This window comes from Myxine glutinosa, chromosome 3 (genome assembly GCF_964187855.1).
Source record: "Myxine glutinosa chromosome 3, kmMyxGlut1.1, whole genome shotgun sequence".
NCBI classification, from domain to species: domain Eukaryota; kingdom Metazoa; phylum Chordata; class Myxini; order Myxiniformes; family Myxinidae; genus Myxine; species Myxine glutinosa.
Window position 1 is genome coordinate 136,415,642 of NC_136263.1, and position 22,927 is coordinate 136,438,568.

General features: G+C 42.5%; 2 protein-coding genes across 4 annotated transcripts in view; one reads left to right on the forward strand and one right to left on the reverse strand.

The window, feature by feature from the left end:
* The window catches only part of CPN1 (carboxypeptidase N subunit 1), a 62,491-nt gene extending 51,284 nt beyond the window's left edge, over positions 1 to 11,207 (forward strand). The window contains exons 6-9 of the mRNA XM_068110069.2: positions 2,445 to 2,584; positions 7,893 to 7,992; positions 10,078 to 10,196; positions 10,325 to 11,207. Coding sequence (XP_067966170.2) covers positions 2,445 to 2,584; positions 7,893 to 7,992; positions 10,078 to 10,196; positions 10,325 to 10,426 — 461 coding nt within the window. The 3' untranslated portion in view covers positions 10,427 to 11,207. The remainder of the gene's footprint in view (positions 1 to 2,444; positions 2,585 to 7,892; positions 7,993 to 10,077; positions 10,197 to 10,324) is intronic.
* The window catches only part of LOC137424159 (coiled-coil domain-containing protein 149), a 144,982-nt gene continuing 132,703 nt past the window's right edge, over positions 10,649 to 22,927 (reverse strand). For all 3 annotated transcript variants that reach the window (XM_078774592.1, XM_078774594.1, XM_068111624.2), the window contains exons 10-12: positions 18,602 to 18,678; positions 13,466 to 13,570; positions 10,649 to 12,767 (exon numbers count right to left, since the gene is read on the reverse strand). In XM_078774592.1, coding sequence (XP_078630718.1) covers positions 12,235 to 12,767; positions 13,466 to 13,570; positions 18,602 to 18,678 — 715 coding nt within the window. In that variant the 3' untranslated portion in view covers positions 10,649 to 12,234. The remainder of the gene's footprint in view (positions 12,768 to 13,465; positions 13,571 to 18,601; positions 18,679 to 22,927) is intronic.

Below are 22,927 nucleotides of genomic sequence, written 5' to 3' on the forward strand. Positions count from 1 at the left end.
GCCAACATCACCGCTTTGCACAAAAAACGTGCAAAAACAGATCCCAGCAACTACAGACCAAACAGCCTTCTCCCAATTATCAGCAAAGTCATGGAATCCATCATTGCTTCAGATATGAAATCTTTCCTCTTCTCCAATGGCTTGATCTCTGATCATCAATTTGGTTTCAGACCTGGACACTCTACTCTGGACATGCTGCTTCTGCTTTCTCAACAATGGATGGAGGTCCTCAATGCCAAACAGGAAATTAGAGCAGTCTCCCTTGACATATCACGTGCCTTCGATACGGTCTGGCACCCCGCTCTGCTCACCAAACTCTCCTCTTTTGGTATCAATGGAAATCTCCACGCATGGCTGGCGGACTTCCTCTCTAGTCGTAGTCAACGTGTGGCCCTGAATGGGTTTCTCTCATCTCCTCTTCCTGTTCAGGCTGGAGTTCCACAAGGCAGTGTTCTGGGCCCTGTGCTTTTTCTGGTCTTCATCAATGATCTCTCTGACTCTCTTGAAAATCCTCTGTATCTCTTTGCTGATGACTCTACTCTCTGTCGCTCCATTCTTCATCCCTCAGATCGGCAGTCTGCTGCCTCCTCACTCTCTGCAGACCTGGACAAAATCACAGACTGGGCAAACAAGTGGAACATGTCTTTCAATCCTGACAAATCTCACACTCTTACGATGTCTCTCCGAAAAGACCGACTGGACAACCCTCCCATCCACTTTCTGAATAATCCTCTCCAAGAAGTTCTGTCACTCAAGCTTTTGGGTCTCACTATCTGCCATGATCTTTCCTGGGAAAACCACATTTCAAATCTGGCCTCCAAAGCCAGTCGCTGACTGGGCATCCTCCGTCGTGCAAAGTCCTTCCTTGGCACACCTGAGCTCCTCACCACATACAAGGCTTTCATCCGCAGCTCAATGGAATACTGCTCTCCCCTCTGGGCTGGTGCTCCTGCCTCACACCTAGCTCGTCTTCACGCTGTTGAAACCAAAGCATTCAGAATCATTGGAATCTCCCGCGATGAAGCTAACTCCAAGGGCCTCTCACTCACTCACCACAGGCAGGTTGGTGGTCTTTCCATCTTCTACCGACTCCTCTCTGGCCTTGCCCCCCCAGCTGTCTCTGGGCTCTGTCCCGCAAATATTCCTACAGGTCGCACAAGATCTGCCTGCAACCCTCTTATGGTCAAACTGCCAAAATCAAGACTCTCTGCTCACCTTCACTCCTTCATTCCTCTCTTCTCCCACCTCTGGAACAAACTCCCTCACTCTCTTCAATCCCACTCCACCCTCCAGGTCTTTAAAACTGCTGTTCACCACCATCTCTTATCTTCCCCCATCCAAAACCTTGATCTTTTCTACCCCCGCTAATTTCACCCCAATTCCACTTTTTTGAAATACCAACTTCTGTCCTGGAAGTCCTTGGTGTCCTTGTGTTTTATACTTCTCCCTCCACCCCCCCCCCCTTCCCACGCCTCCTCCCCCCAAGCCCTCTCCCTTCCACACATCTCCCTGCTCTCAAATGTTGTGTTTGTGTGCTTCCCCTTCTCTCCCCATGTTGTTTTCCGCTCCCTCTTTTTGTGTGTTTTGTTTGTCTGGTTGATTTGTTTGTGAAGGAAATGTTAGCTCTTTCACGAGCCTCGATTCAGTATACAAAAAAAAAGAAAAAAAAAAAAAAAAAAAGGGTGTACTTACTTTTTCCACAAGCGAAATTTGCATTTATGTTTATTTAAATTATGCAATGGACTACAAAATGTAAATGTTTCATGATATTTGTTATATTATATCACCTTTATCTTTCAATATTGTTGAAATGAAGATCAAATAGCTGTATGTTGAAATATGTTGAAAAAGTCAAAACTTTACATGGGGTGTACTTACTTTTTCACGTGACTGTAAGATACCCTCTACACATTGGCATAGTTTATAGACTGTTACACCCCTTGAACAATCACCTGGCTAACCTCCACCCCCTGTACCTTTACACATTCTGTTTACTATGCTTCCCCATTGACCAAAGGTCACGAACATGGTGAAACAGGCATGCCATATATTCCAAGCCTCATCGAGAGAGCTCGTAATGATAAACAAAATATTAGGCAATTGTGTGTCACTACCGAGGCCAATTTTTTAATTCCTACCCTATTCCACTGGGGATATCTGCATCTCAATAATGATGAATTACACATCAAATTTGGAATATTTGCAAAATAGATTTGTTTGTTCCCTTCCTTCTTGACTTTTTAGCAGTGATGAAAACTTTGTTTCCTTCTCTGTTGTGCTGTTCTGGTGTGATTAACCACTCACATATGCCCTTTACATCAGAGCTTTTTGACATATGTGCTGCGTTTCAGAGCTTTGTAGGTGCATTTGCTTTGTTTTAGTATGATATGCTTTGATGAACAACTTTTAGTATTTCAACAACTTAACAATTTTTTTTATCTTAGGTATGCAGGACTTCAACTATCTGAACACAAATTGCTACGACATCACCTTGGAACTGAGTTGTGACAAATTTCCTGATGCAACGCACCTCAAGAACGAATGGTCAGGGAATCGAGAGGCACTTCTGAGTTTTATGGAGCAGGTTTGGCAAAGCTCATGTCATGTCGCCATTATTAGGCCAGAAGGGCCGTTTCTGGTCTTCTTATTGTGCCTGGCCGCAACCCGCCCTCCTGGTTGGTGTGGAGCAAGGCAGGGACAATGTGTTCATGCAGCAGATGACTATTGTTGCTCACAGTTCGTGCAGTTTCTGCTTTTATGGGGCGCAATCTGTGCCTTGCTGCTTCACCAAGTCAGGAGGTGTTTTGCATTATAACTGTATCTGGGTTATGATCACAAATACAGTGGCCAGCAAAAGTATTCACCCCCTCCAAAGTTTCCACATTTTGATGCCACCTGAGCTTATTTCATGATGCTTTCAAATCAAACTTGATATATAGTCTTCACAAACGATTACAAACTGATAAAGTAAAAAAAAAATGCAGATTAAATGTGAATAAGTTGGACTCAGAGAAAATCAGATGATTCTCAGCTGCATAAGTCTCAAACTCTTTGCCTAATTAATTCTAAATTACTTCAGGAGCAAATTATTTAAGTGAAAAGTTACAAAATAAGTGTAATAGGTTTCACCTGTGTGTAATCATTGGTTTAACTTAAAATTAATCTTCCCCATTTATCTTTGGAGTTTTAAGGTGCAACTCACTTGGCCAACCAACAAGGCAAACATGAAGACCAAGAAGTGGTGGAGAAGCTCCATTCAGGAGAGGGATGTAAGAAGATTTCAAAGTGACTCGTTATCCATTTGAGTACAGTGTAATCCATCATTAAGAAGTGGAAGACATATCCATACCACCCAGATTCTACCCATATCAGGTCTCCCATCCAAACTCAGCAGCCAGGCAAGCAGGAAACGGAATGTCACTGTAAATCCAACAAGCGTTACGCCTCGGTCCCCCGTCGGTGAAGTGATGTGAGTTGACAAAGTGGAAGACGCAAGGCGGCCATCTTGGATTTTGATGTGGCAACCCAATTTTCAATAGCGAGAGGCACTTCACATCTGGCCAAGCCTAACATTGCACATCACCCAATCAACACCATCCCCACTAACAAGCATGGTGGTAGCAGCATCATGTTATGGGGCTGCTTTTCATCAGCAGGGACTGGTAAGTTTGTCAAGATAGAAGGGGCAATGGATGGTGCAAAGTACAGGAGAATCCTTGATGAAAACCTGCTTGAGCGAGTCATGAATCCGAAACTGGGTAGGAGATTCACATTTCAGCAGGACAATGATTGGAAGCACAAAGCTAAAGCCACACTGAAGTGGCTGAAGAAGAAGAAAATAAATGTTCTTGAGTGGCCCAGTTAAAGTCCTGAGTTAAACCCAATTGAACATTTATGGCGAGACTTGAAGGTTGCAGTCCATCGATGATTCCCGTTAAACATGGCAGAACTAGAGCAATTCTCACGTGAAGAATGGGCAAAAATGTCACCATCTCACTGTACAAAGCTGGTAGAGACCTTCCCAAAAAAGATGCCCAGCAGTCATTGCTGCAAAAAGTGCTTCCACCAACTACTGGCCTCAGGGGCTGAATACTTTTGCAACCAGTGAATTTTGATGTGTACATGATTTTCGCAGGTATTCCCAACATGTAGCCTTCTTCAATTTCAGTGCCTTCAGAAAGTATTCACACCACTTGACTTTTTCACATTTTGATATGTTACAGCCTAAATGTAAAATGGATTAACTTGAGATTTGATTTTTGTCAATGATCTACATATAACATCCCATAATGTCAAAGTGGATTTTTGTTTTTAGAAATTTTTACAAATTTTTTTACCTTTTTTTTTCAGGTTATATAAATAATAAGGTTTAAAGTTTTTTCCCCCCACATAAGTTTCAACCATGTCAAACAATTTGTCTGTGCCCCAGCGGATACTAATTTTAGAGATGTTTTTGCGACCAAGTCATGTTTCTCCACAAAGTTAGTTTCATCGGGTTTATCTAAATACAAGAATTGCACAATACAAACAAATCAAACATTGTTGAAAACTTTAGAAACACGAAGTGTGAAAGGCCAAATTAAAGGACACAGTGGTCAAAAACCTTCAGTGAGAACACTCGAAAATATAGAGGCTGTAAGAGAAACTTTTCAGGCTTCTCTTAAAAGGTCGGCACACCGACTTGCACAGCTGGTGGTAATTTCTTCCATGACCATTGGCAGAATCATACATGACGATCTGAAACTATCCATGTAAGGTACAGTTATTGTATCACCAGAACCGAAAGGAATAAGAGGGAGAGGTTCGAATTGTGCACTGCAATTGCCCAGTGGATCGAAGAAGGCCAGGATTTTCTCGATGCCTTCTTGATGAGGCCCACTTCCATCTCAGCGGTCAGGTGAGCAAACAGCACAAGCTATTTTGGGGAGAACACCAACCACACGAGCATGTGGAACAACCTGCTTCTGCAGCGAAATAACGGTTTGCTGTGCTATTGGAGGTAATAGTATAATAGGATCTTTCTTCTTTGAGAATGAAGCCAGACAAACAGTGACAGTCAACACAGATAGACATGTGGATATGCTGCTGAGATTCTTTTGGGCACTGAGAACGAAGAAAGACATCACCATGAATACAGTCATCTTCCAGCAAGAAGGTGCACTAAATACGTCCAATGTTGCTTTGGAGTTTTTGGAGAGAACTTTGTCCCAAGTGATCGACGCATTTCTCAATGGATGGACAACACATGTCCTCTCTACTCCCAGATCAATCTCCTCCCAACTACTACCTATGGGGCCCCTCAAAGCTAAAATCTACAAAAACTACCCAGACACGCTGCAGGAGTTCAAAAATGACATCAGATGCATACCCGCTCCAGTTCTCAGCCGAGTCATTGACAACATCAGTGTCATTGTCAACGTCATTGGTGGAAACACCTTTTGCAGCAATGACAGAGCACAGCTGTGTCAAACCACCAGGATTACAAAACACCATAACTCCAGAATTAATGGTTACAAGGAATTTTGTGGAATTCTTGTATTTGGATAAACCCTATGAAACTGATACATACACACTCACATCCGGGGTATGCCTAGCAGGCACGTAAGACATCGGCCATTATAAAGCTCGCAGTGTTAGTGTGAGAAATCTCTGAGGATATCCCAGAGACTCAATAGCTCAGTGGGCTGTCACCACGTAAGTGATGAGGTTCGTGGGTTCAAGTCCCGGGTTAAGTCAGAATTTTTTTCACACTATTCCCATGCAGGAATTTACTTCCTGTTTATTAAATTGTTGGATGAGTTCATCTTCAATGCACTTTCACACACTTACATACACATACATACACTCACATCCGGGGTCTGCCTAGCAGGCATGTAAGACATCGGCCATTATGAAGCTCAAAGTGTTAGTGTGAGAAATCTTTGAGGATATCGTGGAGACTCAATAGCTCACTGGGCTGTTACCGCGTAAGTGATGAGGTTTGTGGGTTCAAGTCCCGGGTTGAGTCAGAATTTTTTCACACTATCCCCACGCAGGAATTTACTTCCTGTTTCTTAAATATATATACAGTGCATTCAGAAAGTATTCAGACCCCTTCACTTTTTTCACATTTTGTTATGTTGCAGCCTTATGCTGAAATCGTTTAAATTCATTTTTTCCCTCATCAATCTACACTCAATACCCCATACCCCATAATGACAAAGAGAAAACAGGATTTTAGAAAGTTTTGCAAATTTATTAAAAAGAAAAAACTGAAATATCACATTTACATAAGTATTCAGACCCTTTGCTACGACACTTGAAATTTAGCTCAGGTGCCTCCCATTTCTCTTGATCATCTTCGAGATATTTCTATACCTTGATTGGAGTCCATCTGTGGTAAATTCAATTGATTGGACATCATTTGGAAAGGCACACACCTGTCTATAAAAGGTCTCACAGCTGACAATGCATATCAGAGCAAAAACCAAGCCATAAGGTCGAAGGAACTGCCTGCAGAGCTCAGAGACAGGATTGTGTCGAGGCACAGATCTGGGGAAGCCTACAAAAAAAAAATCTGCTGCATTGAGGGCTCCCAAGAGCACAGTGGCCTCCATAATTCTTAAATGGAAGAAGTTTGGAACAACCAGGACTCTTCCTAGAGCTGGCCGCCCGGCCAAACTGAGCAATCGGGGGAGAAGGGCCTTGGTAAGAGAGGTGACCAAGAACCCGATGGTCACTCTGGCTGAGCTCCAGAGATCCTGTGTGGAGATGGGAGAAACTTCCAGAAGGACAACCATCACTGCAACACTCCACCGATCTGGGCTTCATGGCAGAGTGGCCAGATGGAAGCCTCTCCTCAGTGAAAGACACATGAAAGCCGCTTGGAGTTTGCAAAAAAGCACCTAAAGGACTCTCAGACTGTGAGAAACAAGATTCTGTGGTCTGATGAAACCAAGATTGAACTGTTTGGCCTCAATTCTAAGCGTCATGTCTGGAGGAAACCAGGCACCTGCCCAATACCATCCCAACGGTGAAGCATGCTGCTGCTGCTGCTGTGGGGGTGTTTTTCAGCAGCAGGGATTGGGGGACTGGTCAGGGTTGAGGGAACAATGAATGGAGCAAAGTACAGAGATATCCTTAATGAACACCTGAAACAGAGCGCTCAGGACCTCAGACTGGGCCGAAGGTTCACCTTCCAACAGGACAATGACCCTAAGCACACAGCCAAGACAAGACAGGAGTCGCTTAGGGACAACTCTGTGAAGGTCCTTGCGTGGCCCAGGCAGAGCCCTGACTTGAATCCAATCGAACATCTCTGGAGAGACCTGAAAATGGCTGTCCACCAACAGTCCTCATCCAACCTGACAGACCTTGAGAGGGTCTGCAGAGAAGAATGGCAGAAAATCCCCAAATCCAGGCGTGCAAAACTTGTCGCGTCATACCCAAGAAGACTCGAGGCTGTAATCGCTGCCAAAGGTGCTTCAACTAAGCACTGAGTACTTATGCCACTAACTACTAAGTATTTATGGTCTGAATACTTATGTAAATGTGATATTTCACTTTTTTCTTTTCAATAAATCTGCAAAACTTTCTAAAATCCTGTTTTTTCTTTGTCATTATGGGGTAATGGGGTATTGAGTGTAGATTGATGAGGGAAAAAATGAATTTAAACGATTTCAGCATAAGGCTGCAACATAACAAAATGTGACAAAATTGAAGGGGTCTGAATACTTTCTTCTGCATACACTGAACATATATATATATCAGTGGTTTCTTCCCTGAATCAGAGGTATGACTAAATAAATATGAGGTCTTATTGACCCCTCCACCACACTGTGTACAGGATGCTTCTTTTTGGAATGCTGGGCTCCCAATAATGGCATAATATAGTCATGGTTCCATTTCTGCAGGTGCACAGGGGAGTGAAGGGAATCATTAGGGATGAGAATGGCAATGGCTATCCTAACGGCCTCATCTCGGTACATGGAATTGATCATGACATCACATCAGGTAGTTTCAGATTTACCCCCACCCTCCTATTCTCTCCTATCATCTTCCCTTATCTGCCTTTTCATATATTTTTTAGCAACCTCCCTCGCCCACAACATCCACCCTCACATAATAGACGCTCCTATGGTGTTTAGCGAGTTGGAAAAGTCATGAATCAAGATGGCCAATGCCAATTCTGCATTTACCTTTGTGTAATCTGTTTTCTTTAACTAGTACACCCACTCCCAAAGAAGGATCATGTTAATACCTGCAAAATCGAAGATTTTTAAAGTATATTGGTCGGTTGCGTTTGTTATTCTGTCTGTCTGTCACTCGCCTACAGGTCACAATTCTAAACCGATCGTCATTAAACTTCACTAAGTTGTATAGGTCGTCTCAATTGTGAAGCCTATTGATTTTGAGGTCAAAGGTCAATGATCATCTGGAGGTCAGATTTCTAAAATCGCCATTTTTCATCTGATTAACTTGAAAATTGAACAGCATTTGTATATTGAGTCACTAAATTGGGAAACAAACTATGTTTGAGGTCAATGGTCAAAGGTCAACTCAAGGTCAAACTTCCAAAATCATCAATTTTCATCTGAAGAACCGTCCATTTTCATCGTATTAACTTGCAAATTAAACAGCAATTACGTAGTGCCTCACTGAATTGGGAAACCAACTATTTTAGAGGTCAAAATATCAAAGGTACACTCTCGGTCAAACTTCTAAAATCATCAATTTTCATCTGAAAAATTGTCACGTTTTATCCAATTGATCCGAGCTTTGATCAAGATCGTCAATTTTAATCTTGATGAAATGGACAATTTGATGGATCAATGGAAACCTTTTTGGGGGGAGGGTGGATTTTGCAAGTATCGTGCTCTGCATGACGTCTTCTTGTTTGTCTGTTTGCCACTCGCCTACAGGTCACAATTCTAAACAGATCGTCATGAAACTTCACCAAGTTGTAGAGGTCGTCACAATTGAGAAGCCTATTGAGTTTGAAGTCGAAGATCATCTGGAGGTCAAATTTCCAATATCACCATTTTTCATCCGATTGACTTGAAAATTGAACAGCACTTGCAGTATATCGAGTCACTAAATTGGGAAACCAACTATTTTTGAGTTCAAAATGTCAAAGGTCAACTCAAGGTCAAACTTCCAAAATCATCAATTTTCATCTGAAAAATTGTCACTTCTCATCCTATTGACCCGAGCTTTGATCAAGATCGTCAATTTTAATCTTGATGAAATGGACAATTTGATGGATCAATGGCAACCTTTTCTTGGGGTGGGGTGGGGGTGGGTGGATTTTGCAAGTATTGTGCCCTGCATGACATCTTCTTGGGGTGTATAGATTACAGTCGATCTCGGCTCTGATCCATTAGTCTGTGGTGGACACAATACGCATATAATGCCTCAATGATTTATTTCAGTTTAGTGTTAAACAACAGTTGCGACTATTTAAAAAGGTAATCATACGTGTTTGTGGTTTATAATATTTTTTAAATTCTGGTACAGGCTTGCCCCATGAAACACCACAATAACCTATTTATATAAACATTAACGCATTTGTCCACAGAGAAAGAAACCCTTGGGGAGAGGGGATATTATTTGTATTAATATTGTTTTGTAATAACATTAATATTATGTGATTATCATTCGTATTGTATTACTTTTGTTGTTAGAAGCGGCTTTGGAAAAATGCCATGATTAGCTATATTAACATGGATATACACCTCAACATTAATTTCAGGCAAATCGGAAAAAACTATTGGGGAGGGAGGAAATGAAGTCGCTACAACCTTCATCGGATGACCCTTAGTCCTTCTGTCAAGTTTGGTTGAGATTAGATAAGTAACGACAATGTATCGTGGTCAGACAGACACACACCAAATTGCATATTTTAGTATGTTTAATATGATGCGTTTTCAACCACTCTGGACCCCAAGACTTTATAAAGAAAATGCCCAAGTAATTTACATGCCGTTGTAGCTATGAATGCTCTTACTTTTCATTTGTAGTTGGAAAATAGTGATTTTTTTTTTTTTTACAGTGACTTTTCATTGCATATTACTTTCTCAAACTTGTCATAACTCTTAGGCAATGAGGGAGATTACTTCCGATTGCTACTTCCGGGAGTGTACTGGCTTACAGCAAGTGCTCCTGGTTACCACAGTGAGACAACACAAGTGACAGTGAATGATTCGGCACCATCTGTGGTATGGCTGACAACTACACGCAAACCTTGAGTTTTTGGTTACCCTTGTTAACTTGGTTATGAAATGTATATTCAATCCTTCATTTCAAAAAGGTACGTTATTGATTGTAAATACCTATTTCATGACAGGTGGACTTTGACTTGAAACTGATTTCAATGGAGGACTTCATCATTCAACAAAAGGAAATTCCAACTTTTCCAAGACGAGCCTCCGAAAATGGCCCTCATTGAGAATCATGAGGCTGAAATGGTGCATCATCTAAGTGAGGATGGAGATGAGGATCTGCTTGAAGAGAAAAGAATATCAAACACGTTTCTGCACTGGTTTATAGCACTTATAGAATCTATTTCCGTTATGAAAAGGGACAAAATATATGCATTTATCAGCAAACACCAATTGTCACATGAATGTGGGACCACAAATTAATAATCGTTATACGAAAAGCAAGGAACAAATGTCAAAATTGGACTTTAATGTATTTCCTTATTCACAAGTGAAACAACATACAATTATGTTCAAAGCACCTTGCCACATGCACTGATATCCGGTGTAGTTTTGACTTTCACACATAATTGCAAAACTACTCTTTGTAACATATGTATAGTAAACGGATGAGTGCATGCCAGTTATCGCTGGCGTAATAATAATTTTTAAAAATCGATCTTTCTGTACCCATCCTCAATTGTCCCCCATTTCACTTGAAATACCTCAACACATTGTTTCATCATCAGATATCATTTGCTTTCAAAGGGATTAGCTGAGTTTCTTGCAGAACTCCAAGGAAATGTGACTCAATATTTTAACATGAAGTAACTTTCCTCATTCTCAGTGGATTACTCTGCAATCTGCATGAACACAAATGTAACAATTTTGATATTATTTCAACCTGTGCTTACCGCAAACAGACGAAGAATGTTTATTTTGACAATATATCCCTGTACATAACTACATATCTGCTAAATTTCAGGCTTCTCAATGCCACGTGTTAAATAAAATGGAGTAGAATTATGATGCTTTGGTAGTTGTAACAATTTTAAAATAAATTATAATGACGACAAAAACATTAATTAGTGAAGATACTTCAATAATTGCATCTCTCTGCCAATGTCAAATGCATGTTATCAGTGGGAAAGAAAATAAAAACTAGAAATCAGCGGTCACAAAGCGATCACCATGGGTTAGGATTCCCCGGCACCACGATGGAATGATGACAAATTTTATTTTATATGACATTTAGGGATAGAGTGTATATTAAGTAAAAGTGTCCCATCTACAATCTATCCATAAACTCAACATCATGAAAATCGGAGGAAAATTGTTTAAGTTATGATCAAAAAGGTGTTTTTTGTTAATTCGGTCAAACTCTGAAAATGTAGGTTAAGGACACTAATCAAATATCAGATGCAAAACTTCAAATGTTGCTACACTATTATGATGCAAGAACATCTTGGAAAGCCAAATGGTCTTTGCCATTCCGCATCGGCAAAATTGAGCAATGACAAAAAGCACGTTATATTTTTCACACCACCATTTCACCTTGACTTTTAACTCGAAGGAGTTTGATGTAAATGAAGCTTAAATGCACCTTAAATTAGGCTATCTAGAGAGGGCAATTTCTTTCCATTCGGACAAGCCTTAGTCGAGTTATGGTGAAAAATGTTAAATGTCTATAAATAGGTCATGACCTTAAAAATAGGTCAAGGTCAAAATAAATTATGCCAACCCTACATACTTTTTATTTCCATTATTGTTGCAAAATTTAATTCCGAAAGTCCCAGCCAGCTCCAGACAAAAGAAAAACCCCTACATCGTGCTTTAGTACTCCTTGCCATCTAAGAAACGACCAGGTACCATTAAAAAGTGGAGACACTAATTGTAGAAAGAAACCCCACAACAGGTATAAGTTCTATTTTATGAATACCATTTACCATCTAGTCCCTATCCTATAAGGGGAGACATAATAATCGTAAACAATTATAGAGTGCCACAAACCCAGATTTTGGAAAACATCATTCGTATTTGTTTGCAGTGTGTAGCATCAGGCAGTGAAAGATTCAGCATTGAAGAATTTGTGGTCAGCAGTTTGAGTCGATGTTTGACTGTCACTCCCCTCAGAGCACCAGCTTTCCTTGTCAGCTTGCTCCAAGTCCAATTCTGCAGATGCCAAGGCCTCAGACATTTTAACCACCTCTTTCCCTCTATCCTCAATATCTGTTGCAGATGTTGTGCTTTTACCACATGAAAACAGCCCCCCTAACTGATTAGCAATCACAAGGTTATCCTCGAGTTCAGTTTTCGAATCTTCTGCAGAGTAGACGTTGTGTGGCTGTTCCAGCCCCTGTATTTCAGTTCCAGGACTAATTGCAGTGTTATTCAGCAAATCAGAGTTTACTTCATTTTCAAAGGGCAGCGGCAAACTAAGATGCGCTTGTGCAGTCTTTACCGAAAGCCGTTCTGGAAGCGAGCAACTACTGCTCTTGGTACCGTGTGTTTGAGGTTCCTTCTTCTCATGGTGTTCCACCATGAGCCTTACAACGTCACCAGTGGATACCGTGCATTGCCTTTGGGGACCTGCATGAAAAGCAACATATTTCAGTGATTATCAAAAATATCTTTGCTACAAGGAGTTTAATTGGTTAAAATGAATTTTCACAATAAGTGTAAAATTAAAGAAAATAAAAATACACATGAACAACAACATTCATTTTGCTGCTACTTAAGAACAATTTTAGAGGACAGATGCAGAGGAAATTGTGGGAAGTTTCATGTGAAAGGATTCGTGGATATCATGAAACATTTTTAAAACCTTATCCTTTTGATAATATTATTTGTAAGCTCTATATTTTCAGATGGGCATCAAGTCTGCAATTCATTTTGCTTAATACAGGGTAATAGTGTTACATTCATGGGGAGGGTGTGGTACTTTGGCAGCCGTTACCATTGTGATTGGTGTAGGGGATTGGCTTTGTGAGTCAACTCCCCATTGGTCCGGAGGACACATGCGCTCTAATGTCCCAAGCAGTCACACCAAGGACGTGCACAATCGGTTGTTGCCACTCACAGTGATATTAAAATAATTTGCCTTCTCAGTATTATTAAAATAAAGCTTTGGTGAAAATTTGACGACAATGGCTCAAATGGTAAAAAGTTATGGCCCGGACACGGACCCGGACACACACACGGACACACACACACGATTGCAAAAGCCTGTCTCCTGCTGTGCATATAATACCATGTTGCACTGAGAGATTCTCATGGATACATCTTACCTTGAGAATTCAGGGCCAACATTGGCTGCAGTGGGGTGGCAAGTTGTGTTTCCCCATTGCTTAAACCACTGTGATCAGCATCTTTGCTCTCCAGATTACGAGACTCTAAGGAGCATTAGCAAAATTGCTTCTCATTAGCATTCACTTCAGAAATTAAAATATACAGTCACGTGAAAAAGTAAGTACACCCCATGTAAATTTTGACTTTTTCAACATATTTCAACATACAGCTATTTGATCTTCATTTCAACAATATTGATAGATAAAGGTGATATAATATAACAAATATCATGAAACATTTACATTTTGTAGTCCATTGTATCTATCTATAATTCCAGTAATCTCTGTGTGTGTGTGTGTTTGTCTGTGTGTTTGTCTGTGTGTTTGTCTGTGACCGCTGTTTCTCGACAACCACGGGTCCGATATACTTTAAACTTGCCAGGTATATTGCTGGGGACCCGAGGATGTGCCTTTTCAAGGTTTCATATTAATCGGACAAGTAGTTACCGAGCTATGGCGATTTCTTTACCAAACTCCGCAAGCCGTTCGCTTTGGACCAAACCATTTCATGTAAATAGAGGGGGGGGATTGTCACCGTACTCGCAAGCCGTTCGCTTTGGCTTTGCGAATGGACCAAACCATTTCATGTAAATAGAGGGGGGGGATTGTCACCGTACTCGCAAGCCGTTCGCTTTGGCTTTGCGAATGGACCAAACCATTTCATGTAAATAGAGGGGGGGGGATATAATTTTAGATATATATATAGTACGGGCATGCCCTAGTAATTTAAATAAACATAAATGCAAATTTCGCATGTGGAAAAAGTAAGTACACCCTTGGCTCTAATAGGTGGTATTGCCCCCTTTGGCAGAAACAACCTGAAGTAGGCATTTCTTATAACTGTCTACCAGTCTCTGACATCGACTGGGAGAAATTTTTGCCCACTCCATGCAGAATTCTTTCAGCTGTGCGATGTTTGAGGGGTTTCTTGCATGCACAGCTCGTTTCAAATCCCCCCACAACATTTCAATGTGATTTAGATCTGGGCTTTGACTTGGCCATTCCAGAACCCTCCACTTCTTTCTTTTCAGCCATTCCTTGGTGGATTTACTGGTATGTTTAGGGTCATTGTCATGTTGCAAGGACCACCTTCGGTTGAGCTTCAACTTTCCGACAGATGGCCTCACATTATCCTCAAGCACCCTCTGGTACAATGAAGAATTCATAGTGGATTCTATGATGGAGACCTGCCCAGGCCCTGATGCAGCAAAGCTGGCCCAAACCATAATATTTCCACCACCATGCTTTACAGTTGGTATCAGGTTCTTGTGGTAAAATGCTGTCTTTGGTTTTCGCCAAAACATGTCTTCTGGTACTGTGGCCAAATAGCTCTACCTTTGACTCATCTGTCCAGAGCACATTGTTCCAGGAGTGCTGGTCTTTGCCAAGGTGTTCATTGGCAAACTTTAGTCTTGCCCTGATGTTCTTTCTGGACAGCAAAGGTTTCCTCCTGGCACACCTCCCATGTAGATCAAATTTGTGCGGCCTCTTTCTAATGGTAGACTTGTGCACTTTGACATCAACAGTGGCAAGAGCTACCTGTAGGTCCTGTGATGACATTCTGGGGTTCTTAGAGACTTCTTTCAGCATCTTGCGGTCTGCTCTCAGGCTGAACTTGCTGGGGCGGCCTGGCTGAACCAGTTCACAGTTGTTTGGAATCTTCTCCACTTGTATATGATCTTCAGGACAGTCGAATGATTGATTTCAAATTGTTTGGAGATCTTTTAAAATCCCTTCCCAGACTCATAGGCATCTATAACCTTCTTTCTGAAGGCCTCAGACAGCTCTTTTGATCTAGGCATGGTGACGCTGCACACTTCAACAACAAAGAGCAAACCAAACGAAATGTCTGAGGTTTAAATAAGACAAGTTCCTCCAAGATCCTCTCTAACGATGTTCTAATCATTTGCACCTGAGCTGGTGCACCTAATTCTATTTTTAGGTATTTGAAGTAGTGATAAATGTAGGGGTGTACTTAGTTTTTCCACATGCGAAATTTGCATTTATGTTTATTTAAATTATACAATGAACTACAAAATGTAAATGTTTCACGATATTTGTTATATTACATCACCTTTATCTCTCAATATTGTTGAAATGAAGATCAAATAGCTGTATGATGAAATATGTTGAAAAAGTCAAAACTTTACATGGGGTGTACTTACTTTTTCACGTGACTGTATATATTCGCTATATTTTGCTATATTCGCTATATTTTGATGGGAAAGACATTGAACTGGTAATTAAATAATAGATCCAAGCAGGTCTGATAGTCAGTTTCAAAATAATCGGCCCAGTAATAAGGGAGAGGCAAAAAAGCCCAACTGCTAATGATCCGACGGACATCGCCACAGATTTTATAATGGCTCTTTTAACCTTATAATTTATTGTTACTGGGTTTATCAGACCCATGGTCTGGGTTTATCACGAGGGAACTCCTCGGATATTTACCCAACCTTCGGTTCTGAGGCCACCAGTCACAGATAACTCTGGGGCCCAACAGCATAGGCCCTGGGGAAAAATCCTCGCAAACCAGTCCCTACTCCCCCCCCCCACCCCCCATCTCCCCATCACAACTCACAACATCTCCCTCCCCTCTCCCTCCCCATCTCTCCAACATCATCCTCACCATGTTCCCCCTTTCTCTTTCTCCCAACATTTCTCTCCCTTTTGTAACTTTTAAAACAACTATATTTAATGAAGAGCCAAAATTAGAACAGCAACAAGATCATAAACAAAGCAAAATCACAGCAGCGGCCTTTTTAGCTCACAGTATGTGCCGAAAAATAATTAAATAAAGTATTAACAAATCTATTATACTCGTACAAGTTTAAGTTGGTGTCTGTCCGTGCATCAGCAGCCGCTTTCGGGGCTGCCTTTTCTTTTTTAGCCTGGGTTTGAATCTTGGGCCAGCTATAAATTGTCATCCTGCTGTTTTACAGACTGGGTGATTCATCAGTGTGTGCCTTTCCTCCGATGGACGTTAAACAGGGCATCCCATTACGAACATTAGTTGGTGGACACATTAAAGATCCCACAGTGTCTATCATGAAGAGTAAGGGAGTTATCGTCAGCACCCTGGGCAAATTACAAATTCCTGCCCTCACCTTAATCAAACGTCATGTGTGACCAGCCGTTTTGTGAAAGAGTGAGCCAAACTTCCCCCGGCCACAACCCCACAAGAACAAAGGCACTTCAATCCAGTAACGATGAGGAAGTGAAGATGAATACAGTCATGTGAAAAAGTAAGTACACCCCATGTAAAGTTTTGACTTTTTCAACATATTTCAACATTCAGCTATTTGATCTTCATTTCAACAATATTGATAGATAAAGGTGATATAATATAACAAATATCATGAAACATTTACATTTTGTAGTCCATTGTACAATTTAAATAAACAGAAATGGTAATTTCGCATGTGGAAAAAGTAAGTACACCCCTACATTTATCACTACTTCAAATACCTAAAATTAGAATCAGGTGCACCAGCTCAGGTGCAAATGATTAGAACATCGTTAGAGAGGATCTTGGAGGAGCCTGTCTTGTTTAAACCTCAGACATTTAGTTTGGTTTGCTCTTTGTTGTTGAAATGTGCGGCGTCACCATGCCTAGATCAAAAGAGCTCTCTGAGGCCTTCAGAAAGAAGGTTATAGATGCCTACGAGTCTGGGAAGGGATTAAAAAGATCTCGAAACAATTTGAAATCAATCATTCGACTGTCCGGAAGATCATCTACATGTGGAGAAGATTCCAAACAACTGCCAACATGTTCAGGCCAGGCCGCCCCAGCAAGTTCAGCCCAAGAGCAGACCGCAAGATGCTGAAAGAAGTCTCTAAGAACCTCAGTATGTCATCACGGGACCTACAGGTAGCTCTTGCCACTGTTGATGTCAAAGTGCACGAGTATACGAGGCAAAGTGCTCGTACCATTAGAAAGAGGCTGCACAAATTTGATCTACATGGGAGGTGTGCCAGGAGGAAACCTTTGCTGTCCAGTAAGAACATTAGGGCAAGACAAAAGTTTGCCAATGAACACGTAGGCAAAGACCAGCACTTCTGGAACAATGTGCTCTGGAAAGATGAGTGAAAGGTAGAGCTATTTGGCCACAGTACCAGAAGACAGGTTTGGCGAAAACCAAAGACAGCATTTGACCACAAGAACCTGATACCAACTGTAAAGCATGGTGGTGGAAATATTATGGTTTGTGGCAGCTTTGCTGCATCAGGGCCTGGGCAGCTCACCATCATAGAATCCACTATGAATTCTTCATTGTACCAGAGGGTGCTTGAGGATAATGTGAGGCCATCTGTCAGAGAGTTGAAGCTCAACCGAAGGTGGACCTTGCAACATGACAATGACCCTAAACATACCAGTAAATCCACCAAGGAATGGCTGTAAAGAAAGAAATGGAGGGTTCTGGAATGGCCAGGTCAAAGCCCGGATCTAAATCCCATCGAGATATTGTGGGGGGATTTGAAACGAGCTGTGCATGCAAGAAACCCCTCAAACATCGCACAGCTGAAAGAATTCTGCATGGAGGAGTGGGCAAAAATTTCTCCCAGTCGATGTCAGAGACTGGTAGACAGTTATAAGAAACACCTGCTTGAGGTTGTTTCTGCCAAAGGGGGCAATACCACCTATTAGAGCCAAGGGTGTGCTTACTTTTTCCACATGCGAAATTTGCATTTATGTTTATTTAAATTATACAATGAACGACAAAATGTAAATGTTTCATGATATTTGTTATATTATATCACCTTTATCTCTCAATATTGTTGAAATGAAGATCAAATAGCTGTATGTTGAAATATGTTGAAAAAGTCAAAACTTTACATGGGGTGTACTTACTTTTTCACGTGACTGTATTTTTATGGTGGAGACCCCCTGTACAAGTTTCCAATTAATTACAAGGTCTAATATTCCATCTCAAAGGAATTCAGGGTCAAGTAGAACAGTGGAAAGACAAAAAAAAATTCTACACATGTACACACAGTACACAATCGCTGGCAGGAAATAGAGGAGAATGATGGAGGAGACAGATTTTTTAAAAATAGATAAAGATGAAGGACTACCTGGTAGACTCCAAAGTCCAGAAACCTCCAAAGTTTTCAGTTTCTTGTCAAGTTCAGCCACTCTTGTACCCAATATCCTGTGCAAGGGATGGACTTTCAGGATCCATTTGCAATTTCCTTTTCCTTCAATCTTTCTTCCACAAACAGCAATATAAACGTTCAATAGGAAACCCCTACATAGGGATATACCTCCATTAAAGGGGGAATACATCGCATTTTCCCCTAAATATTTAATCTACATTTATGAGCCTTAGTAAACTAACCTTTACATGCGAATAAGAAAATGACCAAATAGAGAACAGAAAATTGCAAAATATAGGAGTCAGGAAAGAAAGACAAGGGGAACAACGTAAGGGACTCAGGAAGGTGAGACGATTGGGAAGGAAGGGTTAATGAATAGATAGTATGCAGGGTTGACATATTGATTGGCCTTGACCTAATTTTAAGGTCATGACCTATTTATACACACTTATACACCTAATATGGTCCGTCGTTTGTGATCCAATAACTTTCGTTCTCTGTATTCCCAGTCTTTTCACCCATAGCCTACTTCCTTGTGTAAATCTCAACTCAAAAAAAATAAAAAATAAAAAAAAAAAAAAAAAATTTCCTTCTCTGTTCTCATTCGTTTATTCATTCTTATTCGTTCGTTCGTTCTTCGACCACGTGTTTCTCCCCCATTTCCCCAGATAGTTTTCACTCATTAACCTTCAATGTTTACACTTTCCCCTCAAGTTATGTATTCCGTCATATTTTATAACACCTTTTTCTTCTTCTTCTTTAAAGGGCTGCTTTCGACTTGCTCACCAAATCAATTCATCCCAAAAAAAATATCCATCTCCTATAGTGCCTTTTTTCTACATTCCCTAAACTCCCCTGCACTCCATCCTCCATCCAGCGTCCTTAAACGTATTTTTAACTCGAAGGTCACAAGAAACTCATTTTGCAATAAATGTTCGTTTCCCATAAATCGTACACTTTCAAAAATCCAATCTCACCCCTCCCCTCCAAATCTTCCCCATAACCCCTCCCCTCCAAATCTTCCCCATCACCCCTCCCCTCCAAATCTTCCCCATCACCCATCCCTTTCAAATCTCCCCCCTTGCCCCCTCCCTCCTAAACTACCCCCTCACCCCTCCCCGCCAAGACGCCCCCTCGCCCCTCCCCTCCTAGACTCCTGCCTCACCCCTCCCCTCCAAATCTCCCCCATATCCCATCCCTTTCAAATCCCTCCCCTTGTCCCTTCCCTCCCAAACTCCCCCCTCACCCCTCCCCTTCAAATCTCCCCACCCTCATTGCTTCTCAATTTCCCCCCTCTCACTCCCCCTCCTCAAAGCGTCCTCCCCGCTTCTTCCCCCTTCAAACTCTCACCTCCATCTCCCCCAACCTTCTGCCTCGCTCTTCCCCCTCCTCAAATAACACCTCATTGTGGCTCACCCAATCACCATCAAACCTTTTGTCCGCCCCATCCTTCCCTTTCTCCGAGCTATTCTGAAATCTCTGACACACCTTCAACAGCTCTCCCTACCTCTTCCACCTCTTCCACATCTTACCCTACCCCTCCTCCCCCCTGTTCTGTATCTGATGCTCCCCCTTCCTCTTCATTAATGGTATGGACCTCAAACATCCGGGGCCTTCGTTCAAACTTAACTGATCTCTCCATACAGGTTGCTTCTGTCAAACCAGACGTGATCTGCTTAACAGAAACTTTCCTCCTTTATGATGTCTCTGATTCCATAGTATCTCTCCCGGGCTACTCCCTCCTCCGGTATGATAGACCTGAGCCTCGTCCTGGAGGCGGTGTTGCTATCTTTATCAAAAACTCTCTTCCTCACTCGCCCTGCACTGCACTCTCTCCACCTCACCCCCAGGAATACCTCTGGCTACGGCTTCCCCTTCGCTCCCACCTCTTGTTCATATGTGTGTTGTACCGTCCACCAAACAGTGATGACTCCATCTACATCTCGCTGTCTGATGATATGGACCAACTTCTATCTACTCATCCCAACTCTCTCTTCCTCATATGTGGTGATTTCAACTGTCATCATGCCAGTTGGCTGGGTGTGGGTACCTCTCTCACCAGCCATGGCTCCTCAGCAAAGGACTTCTGCGACTCACTGGGACTGACACAATCTGTCAATTTCCCGACCCGGATCTCAGTCAACGGAACATCTTCTCTTCTGGACTTGATTATGACTAACTTCCCTGGAAATGTCTGCTGCTCTTCTTCTGCTCCGATCGGATCATCTGATCATGTCCTTGTTAAAGTGGACATCTCGCTGACCATCCTCAGGGAGCCTGCTCAGCGTCGACGAGTCTGGCATTTCACTCAGGCCAACTGGCACGGTCTTCAAGCAGCCATCAATCATCTGGACTGGTCTCCCATCTCTACCACCTCTGACATCAACTCATCCTGGGAATTCTTCCAAAGTAAATTGCTCTCTCTCATGCACAGATTTATCCCATCTCGTCTTCAGTTGTCATACCCTTCCTCCCGTCCATGGTACACGGAATCTTGTGGTGAGGCTGTTGCCCAGAAACAACTTGCCTTCGTCTCCTGGAAAGCAAATCCAACGGAAGGAAATCTCATTTCCTTTCACAAAGCCCGAAACAAGTGTGTGTCCACCCTCAGGAGAGCCAGGAAACAATATCTCTCCGTTCTCAAGACCGAACTCTCTTATCTGTCTCCCTCTTCCAAATCCTGGTGGCGTCTGGTCAAATCCGTTTCTGGTGTTTGTTCCCCCTCCATCCCCTCCCTTACCTCAAACGGCTACACAGCTGACTCCGCACGTGAAAAAGCTGAATGCCTCAACTCTGTGTTTGCCTCTAAATCTTGTGTCCCAAACCCATCCCTCTCTGTACCCACCATACCCAGTCGTACCCTGCTGCTCCTGGACTCCGTGTCCTTTCCTCCTGACAAGGTGGAAAAGTTTCTGTCAACCCTCGACTCTGATTCTGCAACTGGACCCGACGGCATCAGCCCACGGGTCCTAAAATCCTGCTCTGCTGCTCTATCTCACCCTCTCTCTGTTCTCTTCACCCTCTCTTTTGCTCAAGGTCAACTGCCATCTGCTTGGAAATCAGCCAACATCACCGCTTTGCACAAAAAAGGTGCAAAAACAGATCCTAGCAACTACAGACCAATCAGCCTTCTCCCAATTATCAGCAAAGTCATGGAATCCATCATTGCTTCTGATATGAAATCTTTCCTCTTCTCCAATGGCTTGATCTCTGATCATCAATTTGGTTTCAGACCAGGTCACTCTACTCTGGACATGCTGCTTCTGCTGTCTCAACAATGGATGGAGGTCCTCAATGCCAAACAGGAAATTAGAGCTGTCTCCCTCGACATATCACGTGCCTTCGACACGGTCTGGCACCCTGCTCTGCTCACCAAACTCTCCTCCTTTGGTATCCATGGAAATCTCCACGCATGGCTGGCGGACTTCCTCTCTAGTCGTCGTCAACGTGTGGCCCTGAATGGGTTTCTCTCATCTCCTCTTCCTGTTCAGGCTGGAGTTCCCCAAGGCAGTGTTCTGGGCCCCGTGCTTTTTCTGGTCTTCATCAATGATCTCTCTGACTCTCTCGAAAATCCTCTCTATCTCTTTGCTGATGACTCCACTCTCTGCCGCTCCATTCCTCTTCCCTCAGATCGGCAGTCTGCTGCCTCCTCACTCTCTGAAGACCTGGACAAAATCACAGACTGGTCAAACAAGTGGAACATGTCTTTCAATCCTGACAAATCTCACACTCTTACTATGTCTCTCCGAAAAGATCGACTGGACAACCCTCCCATCTACTTTCTCAACAATCCTCTCCAAGAAGTTCTGTCGCTCAAGATTTTGGGTCTCACTATCTGCCATGATCTTTCTTGGGAAAACCACATTTCCAAGCTGGCCTCCAAAGCCAGTCGCCGACTGGGCATCCTCCGTCGTGCGAAGTCCTTCCTCGGCACACCTGAGCTCCTCACCACATACAAGGCTTTCATCCGCAGCTCAATGGAATACTGTTCTCCCCTATGGGCCGGTGCTCCTGCCTCACACCTAGCTCGGCTTCACGCTGTTGAAACCAAAGCTTTCAGAATTATTGGAATCTCCCGCGATGAAGCTATCTCTGAGGGCCTTTCACTCACTCACCGCAGGCAGGTAGGTGGTCTTTCTGTCTTCTACCGACTCCTCTCCGGCCTTGCACCCCCAGCTCTCTCTGTGCTCTGTCCCCCAAATATTCCTACAGGTCGCACAAGATCTGCCAGCAACCCTCTGATGGTTAAACTGCCGAAATCTCGGCTCTCCGCTCACCTTCACTCTTTCATTCCTCTTTTCTCCC